Source organism: Salmo salar, chromosome 06, assembly GCF_965601325.2.
Source record: "Salmo salar chromosome 06, fSalSal1, whole genome shotgun sequence".
Lineage (NCBI taxonomy): Eukaryota > Metazoa > Chordata > Actinopteri > Salmoniformes > Salmonidae > Salmo > Salmo salar.
The window spans coordinates 14,787,105-14,809,759 of record NC_138296.1 but is presented as its reverse complement, the minus strand read 5'-3'; the positions used below and the strand labels follow the sequence as shown (position 1 = coordinate 14,809,759).

At 43.9% G+C, this 22,655-nt stretch overlaps 1 protein-coding gene across 1 annotated transcript in view; it reads right to left on the bottom strand.

Moving 5' to 3' along the window:
• LOC106606332 (vesicular glutamate transporter 1) overlaps positions 1-21,860 on the bottom strand; it is a 47,420-nt gene extending 25,560 nt beyond the window's left edge. The window contains exon 1 of the mRNA XM_045719788.2: positions 21,331-21,860. Within this exon, the coding sequence (XP_045575744.1) occupies positions 21,331-21,392 (62 nt within the window). The 5' untranslated portion in view covers positions 21,393-21,860. The remainder of the gene's footprint in view (positions 1-21,330) is intronic.
• Positions 21,861-22,655: the final 795 nt, after the last annotated feature.

Below are 22,655 nucleotides of genomic sequence, written 5' to 3'. Positions count from 1 at the left end.
ACCACTCCATCCTCTAGTCTTTATTCTACCACTCCATCCTCTAGTCTTTATTCTACCACTCCATCCTCTAGTCTTTATTCTACCACTCCCTCCTCTAGTCTTTACTCTACCACTCCATCCTCTAGTCTTTATTCTACCACTCCATCCTCTAGTCTTTATTCTACCACTCCATCCTCTAGTCTTTATTCTACCACTCCACCCTCTAGTCTTTATTCTACCACTCCATCCTCTAGTCTTTATTCTACCACTCCCTCCTCTAGTCTTTATTCTACCACTCCCTCCTCTAGTCTTTATTCTACCACTCCATCCTCTAGTCTTTATTCTACCACTCCCTCCTCTAGTCTTTATTCTACCACTCCATCCTCTAGTCTTTATTCTACCACTCCATCCTCTAGTCTTTATTCTACCACTCCCTCCTCTAGTCTTTATTCTACCACTCCATCCTCTAGTCTTTATTCTACCACTCCATCCTCTAGTCTTTATTCTACCACTCCATCCTCTAGTCTTTATTCTACCACTCCATCCTCTAGTCTTTATTCTACCACTCCATCCTCTAGTCTTTATTCTACCACTCCATCCTCTAGTCTTTATTCTACCACTCCATCCTCTAGTCTTTATTCTACCACTCCATCCTCTAGTCTTTACTTTTCTCTGGCTGTCTTTACTCTATAGTGGAACACCATCTCTCTCTCTCTCTCTCTCTCTCTCTCTCTCTCTCTCACTCACTCTCTCTATCTAACTCTCTCTCTAACTTTCTGCCTCTCTCTCTCACTCTCTCACTCTCTCTCACTCTCACTCTCTCTCTAACTCTCTCTCTCACTCTCTCACTCTCTCTCACTCTCACTCTCTCTCTAACTCTCTGTCTCTCTCTAACTCTCTCTCACTCTCTCTTCCACTCTCTCTCTCTAACTCTAACACACGCAACCCATCTGCTCCAATATGTCTTTCCCTAACTCCACCCTTTCTTTTATATCTTTATTTTTTGGATGGACACACAGTATTCTTTACTAACCATCTCGGTTTTAGCAAAAAGTCACACTTGGGGAATTCCACTGATTATTCAATTGAGTTCATGAGAAGGATGACTGGTACACTAAGCACTGATGTATGCTAGGATTGTTTAGCATACTTACTTACTTATGTGCAATACACAGTATTTAAAATATCAAAATAGGATAAACTAGTCAGACTTCTTTCCTTCAATATGCAGATTTGATTGAGATGACACAGTTTCTTTGTCTAAAGTAAGCAATTTGGATGAAGTGGCCAGCCCACCACAACAATAGCATATTTGATAATATATTTTTTATTTATAATATTAAGTCCCTTTGGATTTCCCTTAGCACATTTGGGATTTTAGCACCTCTAACAATCTGCTGAATAATGGTATCCATGGTATCCATCCACCCAATACAAACGGAGGAGATGAAATGGTGACTAAACACCAGAATGCTACCAGCCCCATCACAGCTGAGCTGAGTGGTGGGGATGTTACAGGAGGGCCTTCATTAACCATCAGCCTTTGTATTGAGACCCAACGAGACAGATTGCAGTCTGGCACCGGCACATATGCTACCTGCTAACGAGACTAGCCCACGGCGCTAATTAACGTTAATTACACTTCTATTCACTCAAAGGGCTGCTCTTTCCCTCACGTGTGTGGTCTCTGGTCCAGGGCTTCTGCTGTACTCTAGTGGGACGTCCTCTACAGTATTGTGCAGTTTGGGACTACTGCTTACAAAGCTGTACATCTCTTTAACCCAAAAGCACTTTCAGAGTGGCTAAATTCACTGGAAATGTTAATTTAATATATTCTGGAATTAACTTTTCAATTTATTAAATTCAACACGTAGTTCAATAAGTATATGAACACATTCAATGAATGGACTGAATAACTATCCATCTTCCTGAATGGACTAAATCAAAATGGAACAGAGCCCCCATCCTGATCACTGTATCAATGCGACTCAGAGTAACTGAATCCTTAAAAGGAAGTTTGTGAAAATGAGAGTTTTCTTAAGCCCAGAAATTCTCTCCCTGTTTCAGTCCGTTTTCTTCTGTTTGGTGCCTAGTGAACACGGCCAATGTCAATTACGCTGTAACTAAAAGGTCTGTCCCTCTTCTGCTGCCATAACCTCTGTGAGGATATATCAATGTCTCTTTAACACTGCAAAACTCTCTGTTTCCGGTTGGTAGCTAGTCATGGACCAGGTATGAGACCACAAGATATGTAACCCTCTGGCATGTTACAAGCATCCAGCACCATCATCACATCATCATCATCACCATCATAACCACCATCTTCATCATCACCATCATCATCACCATCCTCACCATCAACATCATCATCACCACCCCCACCACCACCATCATCATCATCATCACCATCATAACCACCATCATCATCATCACCATCATCATCATCATCAACATCATCACCACCATCATCACATCATCATCATCACCACCACCATCATCATCATCATCATCATCATCATCATCATCATCATTACCATCATCATCTTTCTGTGTCCTCGTGTGAAGCTCAACCACCTCATTTCCCAGTCAGCTGATATAGTTCATACAGTGTGTTCTGATTGGTCTCAGCTGGCAACAGTTAAGAGGTAGGAAACACAAACACACATAATGAAGAGGTCGGAAACGAGACATGAGGCATGAGTCAGATGACCCTAGGCACTGTATTAATGATGTCAGGAAGGAGGAATCCAGTGTAACACATGGGGATGTGTGAAATTCACTCCTTAGCCTGAAAGATCCCCACCTGCTATTGAATAGCTGGGTAAGACTCTTCAGGAGGGCGGTCAGGTGTGTTTGTGAGGCAGAGATTCTGGGTTAGCGCCTTAGTATGAGCCGAATCAGGAGGAAGCGGTACTCCCTAAGCAAACAGAGTGACGTCTGTTACACTAGGAAACAATTGATGTTTACTGATACCTCTGCATTCCCAAAATGTTAGTAGGGACATTCTGAGGTTTAAAATGTCAACTTCTCTAAAAGTTCCCTGAATTATTAACTGGGGTTCCCAGGGATGTTCCCCCATGAGATGGCTATAATGTTTTCTCTATGAGCATTCAGTTAACTGGACAAAAACCCATTCTAGAAATGTCAAAAACAAACAGTAATGAGATGTGGTCATGCTAACGTTAGTTGTAAACCAAATTGGGCCTCCATTGGAAAGTTACCTAATGTTGCAGGAATGTTGGCTGTTTGCTGGGAAGAGGTTCCTGGGCCATTCAGAGACAGGTCAGACAGTACTATGCCGACCGTCTGGAGCAGACCAGGTACAAATACTGTACTTTAAATGTTGGAAATACTTGTGGTTGATTTAACTATCCTGGTGTGCAAAGTTTGCACTTTTGGAACAATTCCATTGGTCCATCGTTCCATTGTGCCTGATAGGAACACTTTTCTTAGTTTTTTGTCTGTCCGTTTTTTTAACGGTGCCCTTTTTAAACCAAATACAACCCGATGACAGTCAAGGAATACGATTATCATTAAATTGAGGGGACAACAGATAATTCAGGTCCTCTTTCCATTGCTGTTCCAGTCAAATGTCAAATTGCAACCTTGGTTTATTCAAAGGGTACGTTTCAGCCTTGACTGTGTGTGCGGCGTGAAGCACTGCACTACCCATAATGCAATGAGAGTATAGCATGGTCATTTGTTTCACATTTATCAGCAGAAGGCTAAAGTGAATCAGATGTGGCCTTAAGCTGACAGATTCTGCTGTTGACTTGCAGATAAGATAAAACATGCATGCACATATCTCCTGTACACATACAGCCAGTCCCAGCTAGTCCCTCTGGTGGCACTATGGAATCCATATCTACATGTACAGCCAGTCCCAGCTAGTCCCTCTGGTGGCACTATGGAATCCATATCTACATGTACAGCCAGTCCCAGCTAGTCCCTCTGGTGGCACTATGGAATCCATATCTACATGTACAGCCAGTCCCAGCTAGTCCCTCTGGTGGCACTATGGAATCCATATCTACATGTACAGCCAGTCCCAGCTAGTCCCTCTGGTGGCACTATGGAATCCATATCTACATGTACAGCCAGTCCCAGCTAGTCCCTCTGGTGGCACTATGGAATCCATATCTACATGTACAGGTAGTCCCAGCTAGTCCCTCTGGTGGCACTATGGAATCCATATCTACATGTACAGCCAGTCCCAGCTAGTCCCTCTGGTGGCACTATGGAATCCATATCTACATGTACAGCCAGTCCCAGCTAGTCCCTCTGGTGGCACTATGGAATCCATATCTACATGTACAGCCAGTCCCAGCTAGTCCCTCTGGTGGCACTATGGAATCCATATCTACATGTACAGCCAGTCCCAGGTAGTCCCTCTGGTGGCACTATGGAATCCATATCTACATGTACAGCCAGTCCCAGCTAGTCCCTCTGGTGGCACTATGGAATCCATATCTACATGTACAGGTAGTCCCAGCTAGTCCCTCTGGTGGCACTATGGAATCCATATCTACACGTACAGCCAGTCCCAGCTAGTCCCTCTGGTGGCACTATGGAATCCATATCTACATGTACAGGTAGTCCCAGCTAGTCCCTCTGGTGGCACTATGGAATCCATATCTACATGTACAGCCAGTCCCAGCTAGTCCCTCTGGTGGCACTATGGAATCCATATCTACATGTACAGCCAGTCCCAGCTAGTCCCTGTGGTGGCACTATGGAATCCATATCTACATGTACAGCCAGTCCCAGCTAGTCCCTCTGGTGGCACTATGGAATCCATATCTACATGTACAGGTAGTCCCAGCTAGTCCCTCTGGTGGCACTATGGAATCCATATCTACATGTACAGCCAGTCCCAGCTAGTCCCTCTGGTGGCACTATGGAATCCATATCTACATGTACAGCCAGTCCCAGCTAGTCCCTCTGGTGGCACTATGGAATCCATATCTACACGTACAGCCAGTCCCAGCTAGTCCCTCTGGTGGCACTATGGAATCCATATCTACATGTACAGGTAGTCCCAGCTAGTCCCTCTGGTGGCACTATGGAATCCATATCTACATGTACAGGTAGTCCCAGCTAGTCCCTCTGGTGGCACTATGGAATCCATATCTACATGTACAGGTAGTCCCAGCTAGTCCCTCTGGTGACACTATGGAATCCATATCTACATGTACAGGTAGTCCCAGCTAGTCCCTCTGGTGGCACTATGGAATCCATATCTACATGTACAGCCAGTCCCAGCTAGTCCCTGTGGTGGCACTATGGAATCCATATCTACATGTACAGCCAGTCCCAGCTAGTCCCTCTGGTGGCACTATGGAATCCATATCTACATGTACAGCTAGTCCCAGCTAGTCCCTCTGGTGGCACTATGGAATCCATATCTACATGTACAGGTAGTCCCAGCTAGTCCCTCTGGTGGCACTATGGAATCCATATCTACACGTACAGCCAGTCCCAGCTAGTCCCTCTGGTGGCACTATGGAATCCATATCTACATGTACAGGTAGTCCCAGCTAGTCCCTCTGGTGGCACTATGGAATCCATATCTACATGTACAGCCAGTCCCAGCTAGTCCCTCTGGTGGCACTATGGAATCCATATCTACATGTACAGCCAGTCCCAGCTAGTCCCTCTGGTGGCACTATGGAATCCATATCTACATGTACAGCCAGTCCCAGCTAGTCCCTCTGGTGGCACTATGGAATCCATATCTACATGTACAGGTAGTCCCAGCTAGTCCCTCTGGTGGCACTATGGAATCCATATCTACATGTACAGCCAGTCCCAGCTAGTCCCTATGCTGGCACTATGGAATCCATATCTACATGTACAGGTAGTCCCAGCTAATCCCTCTGGTGGCACTATGGAATCCATATCTACATGTACAGCCAGTCCCAGCTAGTCCCTCTGGTGGCACTATGGAATCCATATCTAGATGTACAGCCAGTCCCAGCTAGTCCCTCTGGTGGCACTATGGAATCCATATCTACATGTACAGCCAGTCCCAGCTAGTCCCTCTGGTGGCACTATGGAATCCATATCTACATGTACAGTCAGTCCCAGCTAGTCCCTCTGGTGGCACTATGGAATCCATATCTACATGTACAGGTAGTCCCAGCTAGTCCCTCTGGTGGCACTATGGAATCCATATCTACATGTACAGCCAGTCCCAGCTAGTCCCTCTGGTGGCACTATGGAATCCATATCTACATGTACAGCCAGTCCCAGCTAGTCCCTCTGGTGGCACTATGGAATCCATATCTAGATGTACAGCCAGTCCCAGCTAGTCCCTCTGGTGGCACTATGGAATCCATATCTACATGTACAGCCAGTCCCAGCTAGTCCCTCTGGTGGCACTATGGAATCCATATCTACATGTACAGCCAGTCCCAGCTAGTCCCTCTGGTGGCACTATGGAATCCATATCTACATGTACAGGTAGTCCCAGCTAGTCCCTCTGGTGGCACTATGGAATCCATATCTACATGTACAGCCAGTCCCAGCTAGTCCCTCTGGTGGCACTATGGAATCCATATCTACATGTACAGCCAGTCCCAGCTAGTCCCTCTGGTGGCACTATGGAATCCATATCTACATGTACAGCCAGTCCCAGCTAGTCCCTCTGGTGGCACTATGGAATCCATATCTACATGTACAGGTAGTCCCAGCTAGTCCCTCTGGTGGCACTATGGAATCCATATCTACATGTACAGCCAGTCCCAGCTAGTCCCTCTGGTGGCACTATGGAATCCATATCTACATGTACAGCCAGTCCCAGCTAGTCCCTCTGGTGGCACTATGGAATCCATATCTACATGTACAGCCAGTCCCAGCTAGTCCCTCTGGTGGCACTATGGAATCCATATCTACATGTACAGCCAGTCCCAGCTAGTCCCTCTGGTGGCACTATGGAATCCATATCTACATGTACAGGTAGTCCCAGCTAGTCCCTCTGGTGGCACTATGGAATCCATATCTACATGTACAGCCAGTCCCAGCTAGTCCCTCTGGTGGCACTATGGAATCCATATCTACATGTACAGCCAGTCCCAGCTAGTCCCTCTGGTGGCACTATGGAATCCATATCTACATGTACAGCCAGTCCCAGCTAGTCCCTCTGGTGGCACTATGGAATCCATATCTACATGTACAGCCAGTCCCAGCTAGTCCCTCTGGTGGCACTATGGAATCCATATCTACATGTACAGGTAGTCCCAGCTAGTCCCTCTGGTGGCACTATGGAATCCATATCTACATGTACAGCCAGTCCCAGCTAGTCCCTCTGGTGGCACTATGGAATCCATATCTACATGTACAGCCAGTCCCAGCTAGTCCCTCTGGTGGCACTATGGAATCCATATCTACATGTACAGCCAGTCCCAGCTAGTCCCTCTGGTGGCACTATGGAATCCATATCTACATGTACAGCCAGTCCCAGCTAGTCCCCCAGCTAGTCCCTCACACTGCGTCCTAATCTTACTACATGCAATTTAGAACGTACTATTTAGTAACAATGTATGCAGTAAGCAACAAATATTATACTGAGAATGCGTCATGTAATCACTTTACCTCTACCTACATGTACATATTACCTCAATTACCTCGACTAACCTGTGACCCCGCACATTGACTCTGTATTGGTACCCCCTGTATATCGCCTCGTTACTGTTCTTTTGTTGTTGCTCTTCAATTATTTGTTATTTTTCTATTTTCTTCAGTTTTTTGTATTTATCTTTTTCACTTCAGTTTATTTAGTAAATACTTTCTTAACACTTATTTTTCTTAAAACTACATTGTTGGTTAAGGTCTTGTAAGTAAGCATTTCACTGTTGAATTCGGCGAATGTGACAAATACCATTTGATTTGTAATATGCAATTGAGTTGTTTCCCGCCGTTCGTTCATTTTGATACAGCCCGTCTTCTTATCTGATTATCAGCTGTTGTCAAACACACCGTGGGTCTGAAAAGACTATGCTTTTCCTCAATAGCATGCTTCCAATTCCTACTAGATGGAAAGCCGAAAAGACTATGACATCCTGGCATTTAAAGTATACTCAGTTCTCAAAATGTCACATGTTATAAAATGTATATTTTCGCATACCCAATCAGCCTACTATTTAGAATTCAACTACGGGTATTGGGACACGGCCAGTGTCTCAATGATGCTCTCTGTAGAGCTGTGGATATGGACTGGATGTTCATTTAAAATAATGTAGTAGGTTGTAATCTAACATTGATCCATCCATCTATGCATATATCCATCTTTCCATCTATCATCAATCCATCCATCCAACCATCTAACATTGATTGTGAGCACAATCGCCTCCACAACATTGACTTAGGAGTTTCTGTAGCAGTTCTATAAGCTATAACAGGTTATAAAGGTGCTGTGAAGGTTTTAACATACACACTACCTCACTGCCAGATAGAACAGCCTGGCTGGGCCTCCATGTATGTTATAACATATAGACTGGCTGGGCCTCCATGTGTGTTATAACTTATAGACTGGCTGGGCCTCCATGTGTGTTATAACATATAGACTGGCTAGGTCTCCATGTGTGTTATAACATATAGACTGGCTGGTCCTCCATGTGTGTTATAACATATAGACTGGCTGGGCCTCCATGTGTGTTATAACATATAGACTGGCTGGGTCTCCATGTATGTTATAACATATAGACTGGCTGGGCCTCCATGTGTGTTATAACATATAGACTGGCTGGGCCTCCATGTGTGTTATAACATATAGACTGGCTGGGCCTCCATGTGTGTTATAACATATAGACTGGCTGGGCCTCCATGTGTGTTAGAACATATAGACTGGCTGGGCCTCCATGTGTGTTATAACATATAGACTGGCTGGGCCTCCATGTGTGTTATAACATATAGACTGGCTGGGCCTCCATGTGTGTTATAACATATAGACTGGCTGGGCCTCCATGTGTGTTATAACATATAGACTGGCTGGGTCTCCATGTGTGTTATAACATATAGACTGGCTGGGTCTCCATGTATGTTATAACATATAGACTGGCTGGGTCTCCATGTATGTTATAACATATAGACTGACTGGTCCTCCATGTCTGTTATAACATATAGACTGGCTGGGCCTCCATGTGTGTTATAACATATAGACTGGCTGGGCCTCCATGTGTGTTATAACATATAGACTGGCTGGTCCTCCATGTGTGTTATAACATATAGACTGGCTGGGCCTCCATGTGTGTTATAACATATAGACTGGCTGGGTCTCCATGTGTGTTAGAACATATAGACTGGCTGGGCCTCCATGTGTGTTATAACATATAGACTGGCTGGGCCTCCATGTGTGTTATAACATATAGACTGGCTGGGCCTCCATATGTGTTATAACATATAGACTGGCTGGGCCTCCATGTGTGTTATAACATATAGACTGGCTGGGCCTCCATGTGTGTTATAACATATAGACTGGCTATGCCTCCATGTGTGTTATAACATATAGACTGGCTGGGCCTCCATGTGTGTTATAACAGATAGAACAGACTGGCTGGGCCTCCATGTGTTATAACAGATAGAACAGACTGGCTGGGCCTCCATGTGTTATAACAGATAGAACAGACTGGCTGGGCCTCCATGTGTTATAACAGATAGAACAGACTGGCTGGGCCTCCATGTGTTATAACAGATAGAACAGACTGGCTGGGCCTCCATGTGTTATAACAGATAGAACAGACTGGCTGGGCCTCCATGTGTGTTATAACAGATAGAACAGACTGGCTGGGCCTCTGTGTGTGTTATAACAGATAGAACAGACTGGCTGGGCCTCCATGTGTTATAACAGATAGAACAGACTGGCTGGGCCTCTGTGTGTGTTATAACAGATAGAACAGACTGGCTGGGCCTCCATGTGTTATAACAGATAGAACAGACTGGCTGGGCCTCTGTGTGTGTTATAACAGATAGAACAGACTGGCTGGGCCTCCATGTGTTATAACAGATAGAACAGACTGGCTTGGCAAATGAGCTGACGACAACTTTTTTGTTACCTTTTATATTAAATTCTCCAATTCACAGAGCGTTCCTGATAATCCCCTCATAAGAGGATGAGAGACAGACAGAGAGAAATAGAGGGAGAGAGAGAGGAGAGAGTAAAATGTTACGTAATCTCAGACGCCCTAGTGATCACTTGTCCATATATAATGATATTTCCGAGGTCCCTCCCTCCTCTTGCTGTCCCTCCCTCCTCTTGCTGTCCCTCCCTCCTCTTGCTGTCCCTCCCTCCTCTTGCTGTCCCTCCCTCCTCTTGCTGTCCCTCCCTCCTCTTGCTGTCCCTCCATCTTCTTGCTGTCCCTCCATCCTCTTGCTGTCCTTTCCTCCTCTTGCTGTCTCTCCTTGTCTTGCTGTCCCTCCCTCCTCTTGCAGTCCCTCCATCCTCTTGCTGTCCCTCCATCCTCTTGCTGTCTCTCCTCCTCTTGCTGTCCCTCCCTCCTCTTGCTGTCCCTCCCTCCTCTTGCTGTCCCTCCCTCCTCTTGCTGTCCCTCCCAAACTCTTGCTGTCCCTCCCTCCTCTTGCTGTCCCTCCCTCTCATCCTGTCTTTGTGTCATTCTTTCTCCTCCCTCCACTTGTCTCTATTGTCATTATATCCACTGTTGTCATAGTGTCTGCTGTACAGTCTAATGTTGTGACATACAGCATACATAAATCACTGGAGTCTGGACTGAGGATACTATGTCATTGTGCTAGGTGGGTGTGAGATTGTGAAAGAGCTGCTGCAACAACACCCATCCAAAACCATTCACTAAACGAAATGGGGAAAAATGTGCTGATTCATTTTAATATTGATAAATAATCAAACTGTTGAGGTGTTCAGCTTTGGTATTTGTTAATGAAAAACAAAGTTAAAGCTGGAATCCTTCATTGAAACAACAGCCAGCGGGCAACCCGCCTGTGTTTTGGTAAAACAAACTGAGGGATGGGCCTGGAGACATGTAACCACTCTAAAATTCAAAACAAGAGGTGTGTACAGTAAATTCAAGGACAGACCATCCATGATATGAAAAGTATAGTTTGAACCATGTTATGAAGCTATACAGAGTTTGTTTACATTTTCTTTGTTTACAAACATTGGAGTAAAACAAGCTTATATTTGGGGTTCTGATGGGGCACAACAGTTAAACTAAGCTCATGAGGCATTTAAAAGTTAGATTCTTCAAGAATCAATGTGTATAAATCATTCATTAATAAGCCCAAAAATTGATGTAGCACCTAAGGATTCCAGCTTTAAAGTTCAATGAAATGAATAAACTGGTTGAATGGAAGAGATGACTTGTTGGATGTCGTTGTTGAAGTGACGGTTGGGGGCTTCAGAACAGTGCCCTTGTCTACTATCCATACCTCCCAAATGACACACTATTCCCTACATAGTGCACTACTTTTGACCAGAGCCCTGTAGGGAATAGGATGCCATTCGGAACTCAGCCAGAGCAGTTGCAGGTCAGTGGGTGGAAACCTTCTTTCGGTTAAGTCCAGTGGTTTATTTGAAACCTAGTGAAAGCTGAAGGTGGACATATTGAACATTGGGCGCCGTCTGATGAGATTGATTAAAATCCTCTTCAAATCTCCCTCTTGATGCTCTAAATGATTGCTGCTATTGCCATTTGAATTAAGATAAAAGTGATGGCTTCCCTCATCCCCCCTCCCCCTCTCTTTCTCGTTCTCACCCTCCCCTCCTCTCCAGTGAACAGATTGTGTCTCTATGGGACTATGTTACCTAGGGAGTCATACTCCCCCCTCCTGTCACACGATCTCCGTCATAAACAGACACACAAACACAAACACGCACCCACGCGCACGCGCACACACACACACACACACACACACACACACACACACACACACACACACACACACACACACACACACACACACGCAAACCTACAGCCTGCAGTTGTACAGGACTGCTCTTGAAGAGATATGAGTTATTACTACTCACACTGCAGACTGCATTTCAATTCACAGAACACAGAAAGACAGCATCCATGTGACATACTGTAAAACCAGGAAGTCACTACCAATACATATTAAAAAGCCCCCAACTATTTTTTTATTATATGTTATTACACAAATATATATATTTTGTTTTTTTATTTGCTGTTTACTATGTTTATTTATTTTACTAGGCAAGTCAGTTAAGAACAAATTCTTATTTTCAATGACGGCCTAGGAACAGTTAACTGCCTTGTTCAGGGGCAGAACGACAGATTTTTACCTTGTCAGCTTGGGGATTCGATCTTGTTACCTTTTGGTTACAAGTCCAACGCTCTAACCACTAGGCTACCTGCCGCCCATGTATGTACTGTATGTACTGTTTTTTAATATTTGTAGTGTTTTTATATTTATGAAAGGTGCTTTACAGATCAAATGTAGAACTATAGAAGTACTGTCTTGACATTGCAATAAAGCATCGCTAGTGTAGAAAGTTGCCATTTCCCTCCCCATACCTGTGGTAGCATTTCCTTCTAAACCTGTTCCTGTTTGACATCCATAACAGGAGAGGTGGGGAGGGCTCACTGTGTATTTTAACCATGAATTCCATCAATATGAGGGTTTAAAATGACTTGAATTCCATCAATAAGAGGGTTTAAAATGACATGAATTCCATCAATAAGAGGGTTTAAAATGACATGAATTCCATCAATATGAGGGTTTAAAATGACATGAATTCCATCAATATGAGGGTTTAAAATGACATGAATTCCATCAATATGAGGGTTTAAAATGACATGAATTCCATCAATATGAGGGTTTAAAATGACATGAATTCCATCAACATGAGGGTTTAAAATGACAGTGCCGCTGGCACTACGTATCTTAACCATGAAATCCATCAATTTCACAATGATACCACTTTATGTCTCTGCCAAAATGTCACCCTGCATGTCGGGGTCTGTTACAGGCTGTACTAATTGGGTGTACGACCCCGCCCCCCCCCCCCCCCCCCAGCAGCCTAACTTGAGAGACCTCCGCTGTGATAGCCAATAGGTTGAGAACGCTCCGCTGTGATAGTCAATAGGTTGAGAACACTCCGCTGTGATAGTCAATAGGTTGAGAACGCTCCGCTGTGATAGCCAATAGGTTGAGAACGCTCCGCTGTGATAGCCAATAGGTTGAGAACGCTCCGCTGTGATAGCCAATAGGTTGAGAACGCTCCGCTGTGATAGCCAATAGGTTGAGAACGCTCCGCTGTGATAGCCAATAGGTTGAGAGAGCTCCGCTGTGATAGCCAATAGGTTGAGAACGCTCCGCTGTGATAGCCAATAGGTTGAGAACGCTCCGCTGTGATAGCCAATAGGTTGAGAGAGCTCCGCTGTGATAGTCAATAGGTTGATAACGCTCCGCTGTGATAGCCAATAGGTTGAGAACGCTCCGCTGTGATAGCCAATAGATTGAGAATGCTCCGCTGTGATAGTCAATAGGTTGAGAACGCTCCGCTGTGATAGCCAATAGGTTGAGAGAGCTCCGCTGTGATAGCCAATAGGTTGAGAACGCTCCGCTGTGATAGCCAATAGGTTGAGATAGCTCTGCTGTGATGACCAGTAGCCAATAAGCTAGATTCCAAATAAATGCACATTGATTGTATACTGTACGTGAAAGCTATAGGACACATCTACTGTTTGCTCATTTAGTAGAGCATGGTCCTCTGTAGATCAGTTAGTAGAGCATGGTCCTCTGTAGATCAATTAGTAGAGCATGGTCCTTTGTAGATCAGTTGGTAGAGCATGGTCCTCTGTAGATCAGTTAGTAGAGCATGGTCCTCTGTAGACCAGTTGGTAGAGCATGGTCCTCTGTAGATCAGTTAGTAGAGCATGGTCCTCTGTAGATCAGTTAGTAGAGCATGGTCCTCTGTAGATCAGTTGGTAGAGCATGGTCCTCTGTAGACCAGTTGGTAGAGCATGGTCCTCTGTAGATCAGTTAGTAGAGCATGGTCCTCTGTAGATCAGTTAGTAGAGCATGGTCCTCTGTAGATCAGTTGGTAGAGCATGGTCCTCTGTAGACCAGTTGGTAGAGCATGGTCCTCTGTAGATCAGTTAGTAGAGCATGGTCCTCTGTAGACCAGTTGGTAGAGCATGGTCCTCTGTAGATCAGTTGGTAGAGCATGGTCCTCTGTAGATCAGTTGGTAGAGCATGGTCCTCTGTAGACCAGTTGGTAGAGCATGGTCCTCTGTAGATCAGTTGGTAGAGCATGGTCCTCTGTAGATCAGTTGGTAGAGCATGGTCCTCTGTAGACCAGTTGGTAGAGTATGGTCCTCTGTAGATCAGTTAGTAGAGCATGGTCCTTTGTAGATCAGTTAGTAGAGCATGGTCCTCTGTAGCTCAGTTAGTAGAGCATGGTCCTCTGTAGATCAGTTAGTAGAGCATGGTCCTCTGTAGATCAGTTAGTAGAGCATGGTCCTCTGTAGATCAGTTAGTAGAGCATGGTCCTCTGTAGATCAGTTAGTAGAGCATGGTCCTCTGTAGATCAGTTAGTAGAGCATGGACCTCTGTAGATCAGTTAGTAGAGCATGGTCCTCTATAGATCAGTTAGTAGAGCATGGTCCTCTGTAGATCAGTTAGTAGAGCATGGTCCTTTGTAGATCAGTTAGTAGAGCATGGTCCTCTGTAGATCAATTAGTAGAGCATGGTCCTTTGTAGATCAGTTAGTAGAGCATGGTCCTTTGTAGATCAGTTAGTAGAGCATGGTCCTCTGTAGCTCAGTTAGTAGAGCATGGTCCTCTGTAGATCAGTTAGCATGGTGGTTGCAACACCAGGATTATGGGTTTGATTCCCAGGACCACCCATACATAAAATATATACACACATGACTGTAAGTTGCTTTGGATAAAAGCCTCTGCTAAATATTATTATTTATTGATGGATGACAAGGGAATGACTGCAGGGAAGGGGTGAAGGTAGAGAAGAGAAGAGAGGACAGGAGAGGAGAAGGTGTTGGGGCTGCTCTGTACCTTAGAGAGGAGAGGAGAAGGTGTTGGGGCTGCTCTGTACCTTACACTACTATAGTATTTGCCTACCTAGTTTAATATAGAAACAAGAGACGCATTCTGATGGAGAAATACTCTAAATAATAGATGAACTACTGGCAGCATTCACAGGGAGGGGTCACGGTTCTGTCTGTGAGGTAGACCACTCACACAGTGTACACGCTCACATACGCACACGCACATACACATACTTCCCATTGTTTGAATATACAGTACCAGTCAAAAGTTTGGACAAACTTACTCAGGGTTTTTCTTAACTATTTTCTACATTGTAGAATAATAGTGAATACATCAAAACAAAAACACATATGGAATCATGTAATAACCAGAAAAGTGTTAAACATATCAAAATACATTTTATATTTGAGATTCTTCAAAGTAACCACCCTTTGAATTGATGACAGCTTTGCACACTCTTGGCATTCTCTCAACCAGCTTCACCTGGAATGCTTTTACAAAAGTCTTGAAGGAGTTCCCACATACGCTGAGCACTTGTTTGCTGCTTTTCCTTCACTGGGGCGGCAGGTAGCCTAGTGGTTAAAGCGTTGGGCCAGTAACCGAAAGGTTGCTAGATTGAATCCCTGAGCTGACAAGGTAAAAATCTGTCATTCTGCCCCTGAACAAGGCAGTTAACCCACTGATCCTAGGCCGTCATTGTAAATAAGAATTTGTTCTTATCTGACTTGCCAAGATAAAATAAAAATAAAAATCTCTGCAGTCCAACTCATCCCAAACCATCTCAATTGGGTTGAGGTCAAGTGATTGTGGAGGTCAGGTCATCTGATGTAGCACTCCATCACTCTCCTTCTTGGTCAAATCGGCCTTACACAGCCTGGAGGTGTGTTGGGTCATTGTTCTGTTGAAAAACAAATGATAGTTCCACTAAGTGCAAACCTGTCACGAATCCCACCGAAGGTGGCTCCCCTGCCTGCTCGGGCGGCGCTCGGCGGTCGTCGTCACCGACCTACTAGCCGCAGCTGATCCCTTTTTCCTTTTTCATTTGGTATGTCTTATTGTTTGCACCTGTTCCTCATTTGGGTCTTTTGATTTTGGTTATTTAAGCCTGGTTAGCCCGCCCAGGTTTGTGTGGGATTATTTAGCGTCAGGTTGTGTTTTTTGTAGTTGGATGTGCTGGTGATTTACTGCTGTTATATTGTATGCAGGCTGTGCACCTGTTCTGGGCACTTTGCATTTTTTCCATGCCGGTTGTGTTGGCGTCGATCGTGTTGTGTTTTATTTAAATAAACACAAAGTTCCTTACCTCTGCTCTCTGCGCCTGACTCCTACCACCACTCCTAGCAACCACTGACAAAACCAGATGGGATGGCGTATCGCTGTGGTATCCATGCTGGTTAAGTGTGCCTTGAATTCTAAATAAATCACCAACAGTGTCACCAGCAAAACACCCCCACACCATCACACCTCCTCCTCCATGCTTCATGGTGGGAACCACACATGTGGAGATCATCCGTTCACCTACTCTGCGTCTCACAAAGACATGGCGGTTGGAACCAAAAATCTCAAATTTGGACTCATCAGACCAAAGGACAGATTTCCACTGGACTAATATCCATTACTCGTGTTTCTTGAACCAAGCAAGTCGCTTCTTATTATTGGTGTCCTTTAGTCGTGGTTTCCTTGCACCAATTCGACCATGAAGGCCTGATTCACGCAGTCTCCTCTGAACAGTTGATGTTGAGATGTGTCTGCTACTTGAACTCTGTGAAGAATTTATTTGGGCTGCAATCTGATGTGCAGTTAAGTCTAATTAATTTATCCTCTGCAGCAGAGGTAACTATGGGTCTTCCATTCCTGTGGCAGTCCTCATGAGAAACAGTTTCATCATAGCGCTTGATGGTTTTTGCGACTGCACTTCTTGAAATGTTCCGTATTGACTGACCTTCATGTCTTAAGGTAATGATGGACTGTCGTTTCTCTTTGCTTATTCAAGCTGTTCTTGCCATAATATGGACTTGGTCTTTTATCAAATAGGGATTGTATAACTGTATAACACCCCTACCTTTTCAAAACACAACTGATTGGCTCAAACACATTAAGAAGGAAAGAAATGCCACAAATGAACTTTTAACAAGGCACACCTGTTAATTAAAATGCATTCCAGGTGACTACCTCATGAAGCTGGTTGAGAGAATGCCAAGAGTGTGCAAAGATGTCATACAGGCAAAGGGTGGTACTTTGAAGAATCACAAATATAAAATATATTTTAATTTGTTTAACACTTTTTTGGTTACTACATGATTCCATATGTGTTATTTCATCGTTTTTATGTCTTCACTATTATTCTACAAGAAAAACCCAAGAATAAGTAGCTGTGTCCAAAACTTTTGACTGATACTGTAGGCCTACCATATATGTGAATACACCAATAATTTACAAAGTATGGATTAGTTCAACCCTTTGATTCGGATACACTACAGTCATATAGCTAGTTCCTCTGAGGGTGCGCCCTCAGTCTGATACACTACAGTCATATAGCTAGTTCCTCTGGGCCCTCAGTCTGATACACTACAGTCATATAGCTAGTTCCTCTGGGCCCTCAGTCTGATACACTACAGTCATATAGCTAGTTCCTCTGAGCCCTCAGTCTGATACACTACAGTCATATAGCTAGTTCCTCTGGGCCCTCAGTCTGATACACTACAGTCATATAGCTAGTTCCTCTGGGCCCTCAGTCTGATACACTACAGTCATATAGCTAGTTCCTCTGGGCCCTCAGTCTGATACACTACAGTCATATAGCTAGTTCCTCTGGGCCCTCAGTCTGATACACTACAGTCATATAGCTAGTTCCTCTGAGCCCTCAATCTGATACACTACAGTCATATAGCTAGTTCCTCTGGGCCCTCAGTCTGATACACTACAGTCATATAGCTAGTTCCTCTGGGCCCTCAGTCTGATACACTACAGTCATATAGCTAGTTCCTCTGAGCCCTCAGTCTGATACACTACAGTCATATAGCTAGTTCCTCTGGGCCCTCAGTCTGATACACTACAGTCATATAGCTAGTTCCTCTGGGCCCTCAGTCTGATACACTACAGTCATATAGCTAGTTCCTCTGGGCCCTCAGTCTGATACACTACAGTCATATAGCTAGTTCCTCTGAGCCCTCAGTCTGATACACTACAGTCATATAGCTAGTTCCTCTGGGCCCTCAGTCTGATACACTACAGTCATATAGCTAGTTCCTCTGGGCCCTCAGTCTGATACACTACAGTCATATAGCTAGTTCCTCTGGGCCCTCAGTCTGATACACTACAGTCATATAGCTAGTTCCTCTGGGCCCTCAGTCTGATACACTACAGTCATATAGCTAGTTCCTCTGAGCCCTCAATCTGATACACTACAGTCATATAGCTAGTTCCTCTGGGCCCTCAGTCTGATACACTACAGTCATATAGCTAGTTCCTCTGGGCCCTCAGTCTGATACACTACAGTCATATAGCTAGTTCCTCTGGGCCCTCAGTCTGATACACTACAGTCATATAGCTAGTTCCTCTGAGCCCTCAGTCTGATACACTACAGTCATATAGCTAGTTCCTCTGAGCCCTCAGTCTGATACACTACAGTCATATAGCTAGTTCCTCTGGGCCCTCAGTCTGATACACTACAGTCATATAGCTAGTTCCTCTGGGCCCTCAGTCTGATACACTACAGTCATATAGCTAGTTCCTCTGGGCCCTCAGTCTGATACACTACAGTCATATAGCTAGTTCCTCTGGGCCCTCAGTCTGATACACTACAGTCATATTAGTAGTTCCTCTGAGGGTGAGCCCTCACAGTCCTGCAAGAAGTGTAGTGTGAAGGTGATTGTCCCCTGTTAGCCTACTATGTAACGCGCTTTCAGTACCTCCTTTAGCCTACTACCTCAGTTGGTAGAAAGCATTGGGTAGAAAGGCCCTATATAAATAAATCAAATCCAATCAAATCACATACAGTATTTCAAAGCAACTAGCATTGGACACCAGCACGCACGTGCCTCACTAGAGCCAGGGGAAAAAAGCGATTTGACTCGCGTGCCCTTACACTCTTAATCCGGGGCCCCGGATGAGATGATGGAGTAGGCTGGTCTGTGAATGACGATGGGGGTGAGGGAAGGGGGGCGAGAGGAAGTGACAGTGGGCTGGGCTTGGAGTGGGACTGTGGGAGGGGTAGAGTTAGGGGATTTGCGTGGACCGACAGCTGGGCCGAGAAACGGGCTATTTCAGGATGGGGATTTATATGTTTGGTTGCTACCTCAAATCCCGGGAGAGCTCGCGTTTGCTGCCCTATCAGTGACTATAATCTCTCATTTTTTGTCACCTACACAGACGATCAATTGATCACTTTTTAATATTCTATTTTAAACTGTTTATGGTAATTTATTATGTAGATTTTCTACTGGTTTAAATGAACATGAAATTGGGTTTTCTCACAGGGTTTTCCTTCCGTAACGCTGCATGTGTTTAGGCCATGCTGCTGTAAATATATATAAAACATGTAAACGATATTAATAATGGGCTAATAATAATAAATTAAATTAAATGTGAGATTTCTGAAATCTTCAAAACGTTTGGAGTTATGCTTCGATTCAAGGTTTCGACAGGAGGCGGCAGGATCTTTAAAATGTGATTTTTGTTCGACACCTATTTTATAGCCTTTAGTTCAGCAGTGACTCCTGCCTCAGTGTCCAGTCGACCTACGGAGAATCCGTCTGACGAAATAACCTGTAGGCCTAGTCGACCCACCGTAGTTCGTCTGGCTGGAGCTGGAGCACCGCGCTACATTTAATTATCGAATAAATGCAATCAATCAATTAATACACCTGGCAAAAGTAATTTGAAAGACCTCTATTGATTTGACAATATTTCCATTTCCAATATTTTAATCACAGCCTAAATATCCACATGAGTTAATTCCAAGATAAAATGATGGACATTTAGTCTAATGTGATGAAATGTTCATTTTGAAAGATGATTTTGTGCAAACATATCTATAATTCTGGTCATCATAACAATGACTGGGGCTTTTTATTTTATTGTAGGCCTATTTGTACGCCATATAGGCCCTAAGGCTTTTTTATGAATACATTTCAAAGTTACTAAATAAAAATTTATTGGAAACATTATTAATTAAACCAGTGGATGCGTGTGACCACTGCATTTGCATAGCGAAAGATAGGCCTATAATCCGCACCTGTAGTTGCAGGGGAAGTTTAAAATCCCGTCCCAACTATGTACATGTTCAGAGCCATTGCATCGAACCGTCAGGTTGAATGTAAACTACTTGATTGAACACGCGACAATTAGGATGGCGATGGGTATTGTATGTCTGTCTTTCTGAGTGTCCTGTCTGTCTGTCTGTCTGTCTGTCTGTCTGTCTGTCTGTCGATGTTTCGGTCTGTCATCGGCACCGGGGACCATCCATGTTACATGAGGCTAATCTGATTCTCTCTATTCCTTTCCATCTGGACAACCTTCTCAATCGGACAGTGCGCGTCAATTACGCACGAAAACATTATGTAATCACACCTCTCCGAGAAACACAGGTCCCAGATACCGCACGCACTCTCTGCTGAAACCAAGAGTTGCACATCTCACCTGAACGCCAAGACCGAAACAATCTAGGTAGTTTACAATCCAAGGGTTGGGGGCAATTCGAATTTAAAGCAGATAATTTAGGAAGTGAATTTTAAAAAATTGTACTTCTGAAATAAATAGCTATTTTCTAGTTTATCATTGAAAATGTATGCCCTTTTCAAATAATTGAATTGGAATTTCAGTTTAATTCCTGAATTGACTGCATTCAGTTCGAATTGACCCCAACCCTGCTACAATCAATTTACATCAATACATTTCGATTGGAGTATTGCACAATGTTATACAGCCTATCCGAATCGAATTTCATAACATACACGCTCTCGATTTGTTTTAGTTTTTGTAGTTTTATTGTGATAATGTCCACCCCATCTATGGGTGCACACCAGATGTTGCTATTTTGCTGTGCCCCTGAGCGCATACTGTCCAAACGAGTACAGGTGCGCCTAGCATACAGTGCGCGTCACTGAGATCCAGGTATCGACCGTGCGCTATATTGTCTGAAAGTGGCACTTCTTTTTAGTCACTTTCACGAACAGTTGCCCTTTTGGGCTTTGAATATCACCAATAAAGGTTATAGGGTGGTAAGAATTGGGAATGGGTAGCAGATGGTGATCAATTACCGCAGCCTATAGAAAAAGCTATTTTCAAGAAACGGTTTACATAAAAATAAGGCAAGCCATTAGCAATTGTTATGAAGTTAAGGAGGTACCTGTGTATCTTTCCCAGATTCTTGGCTGCAACTGCCTTAAACCTGTCTGGTCGGATCTCCATCCTCGCGACTCCCCGATCCAGCCGGTGTGCTATCCCGCGCGCACTCCAGCTCTAAGCGCAGTCCCTCTCTTTCTTTCTTTCTTTCTCTCTCTCTCTCTCTCTCTCTCTCTCTCTCTCTCTCTTACACACTCTATCAGTCCATCCCTACCACTTCTTGCGCTCCGATACACAACAGAAACTGCTTGTTATAAAATGTATCTTTCTAAATACAATAGCCTACATTTAGATGTAGCCTAGTCTAGCCTATAGGCAGGCCTATCTTTATTATTGCGCCCATTCGGAAGTGACTTTTCTTTCACAGGATAGCATAGCCTACACTACCCTCTCCAAACAACATTGTTAGAGCTCTCATCCACCAAATGTAGGCCTATGTATAATTTGGAGTAGCCTAGGCCTAGTCTCTGTAAATATTAAAACCAAGGCTGCCATTTTAAATGATTTTAATCAATGGACATGATAAAAGTAATAAACATAGTTTTGTCGTCATGTGATGAAAAAAACACGATACTAAAATGTTTCTGTCATCCACTTATTTTTGACACGGACTGCCTCGTGACCAGTCTCTCCACTCAGTGTGTGCATGCTGCCATCTAGCGGCCACTTACTTTCACATTAGATGGCGACAGTGTTTAAAAGTATCCGCCCCCTTTTAAAAAAAAAATTCGCCTAAAATGACATACCCAAATCTAACTGCCTGAAGCTCAGGACCTGAAGCAAGAATATGCATATTCTTGATACCATTTTAAAAGAAACACTTTGAAGTTTGTGGAAATGTAGAATGAATGTAGGAGAATATAACATATTAGATCTGGTAAAAGATAATACAATGAAAATACAACCTTTTTTTGTACCATCATCTTTGAAATGGAAGAGAAAGGCCATAATGTATTATTCCAGCTCAGGCGCAATTTAGATTTTGGCCATTAGATGGTATCAGTGTATGTGCAAAGTTTAGACTGATCCAAAGAACCATTGCATTTCTGTTCAAAATGTTGTATCAAGACTGCCCAAATGTGCCTAATTGGTTTATTAATAACTTTTCAAGTTCATAACTGTCCACTCTCAAACAATAGCATGGTATTCTTTCACTGTAATAGCTACTGTAAATGGGACAGTACAGCTAAGCTTTCTGCCAATATCAAATATGTCTATGTCCTGGGAAATGTTCTTGTTACTTACAACATCATGCTAATCACATTACCGCACATTAGCTCAACCGCCCTGAGGGTGGGACACCAATCTGTAGAGATTTAAGACGCAATT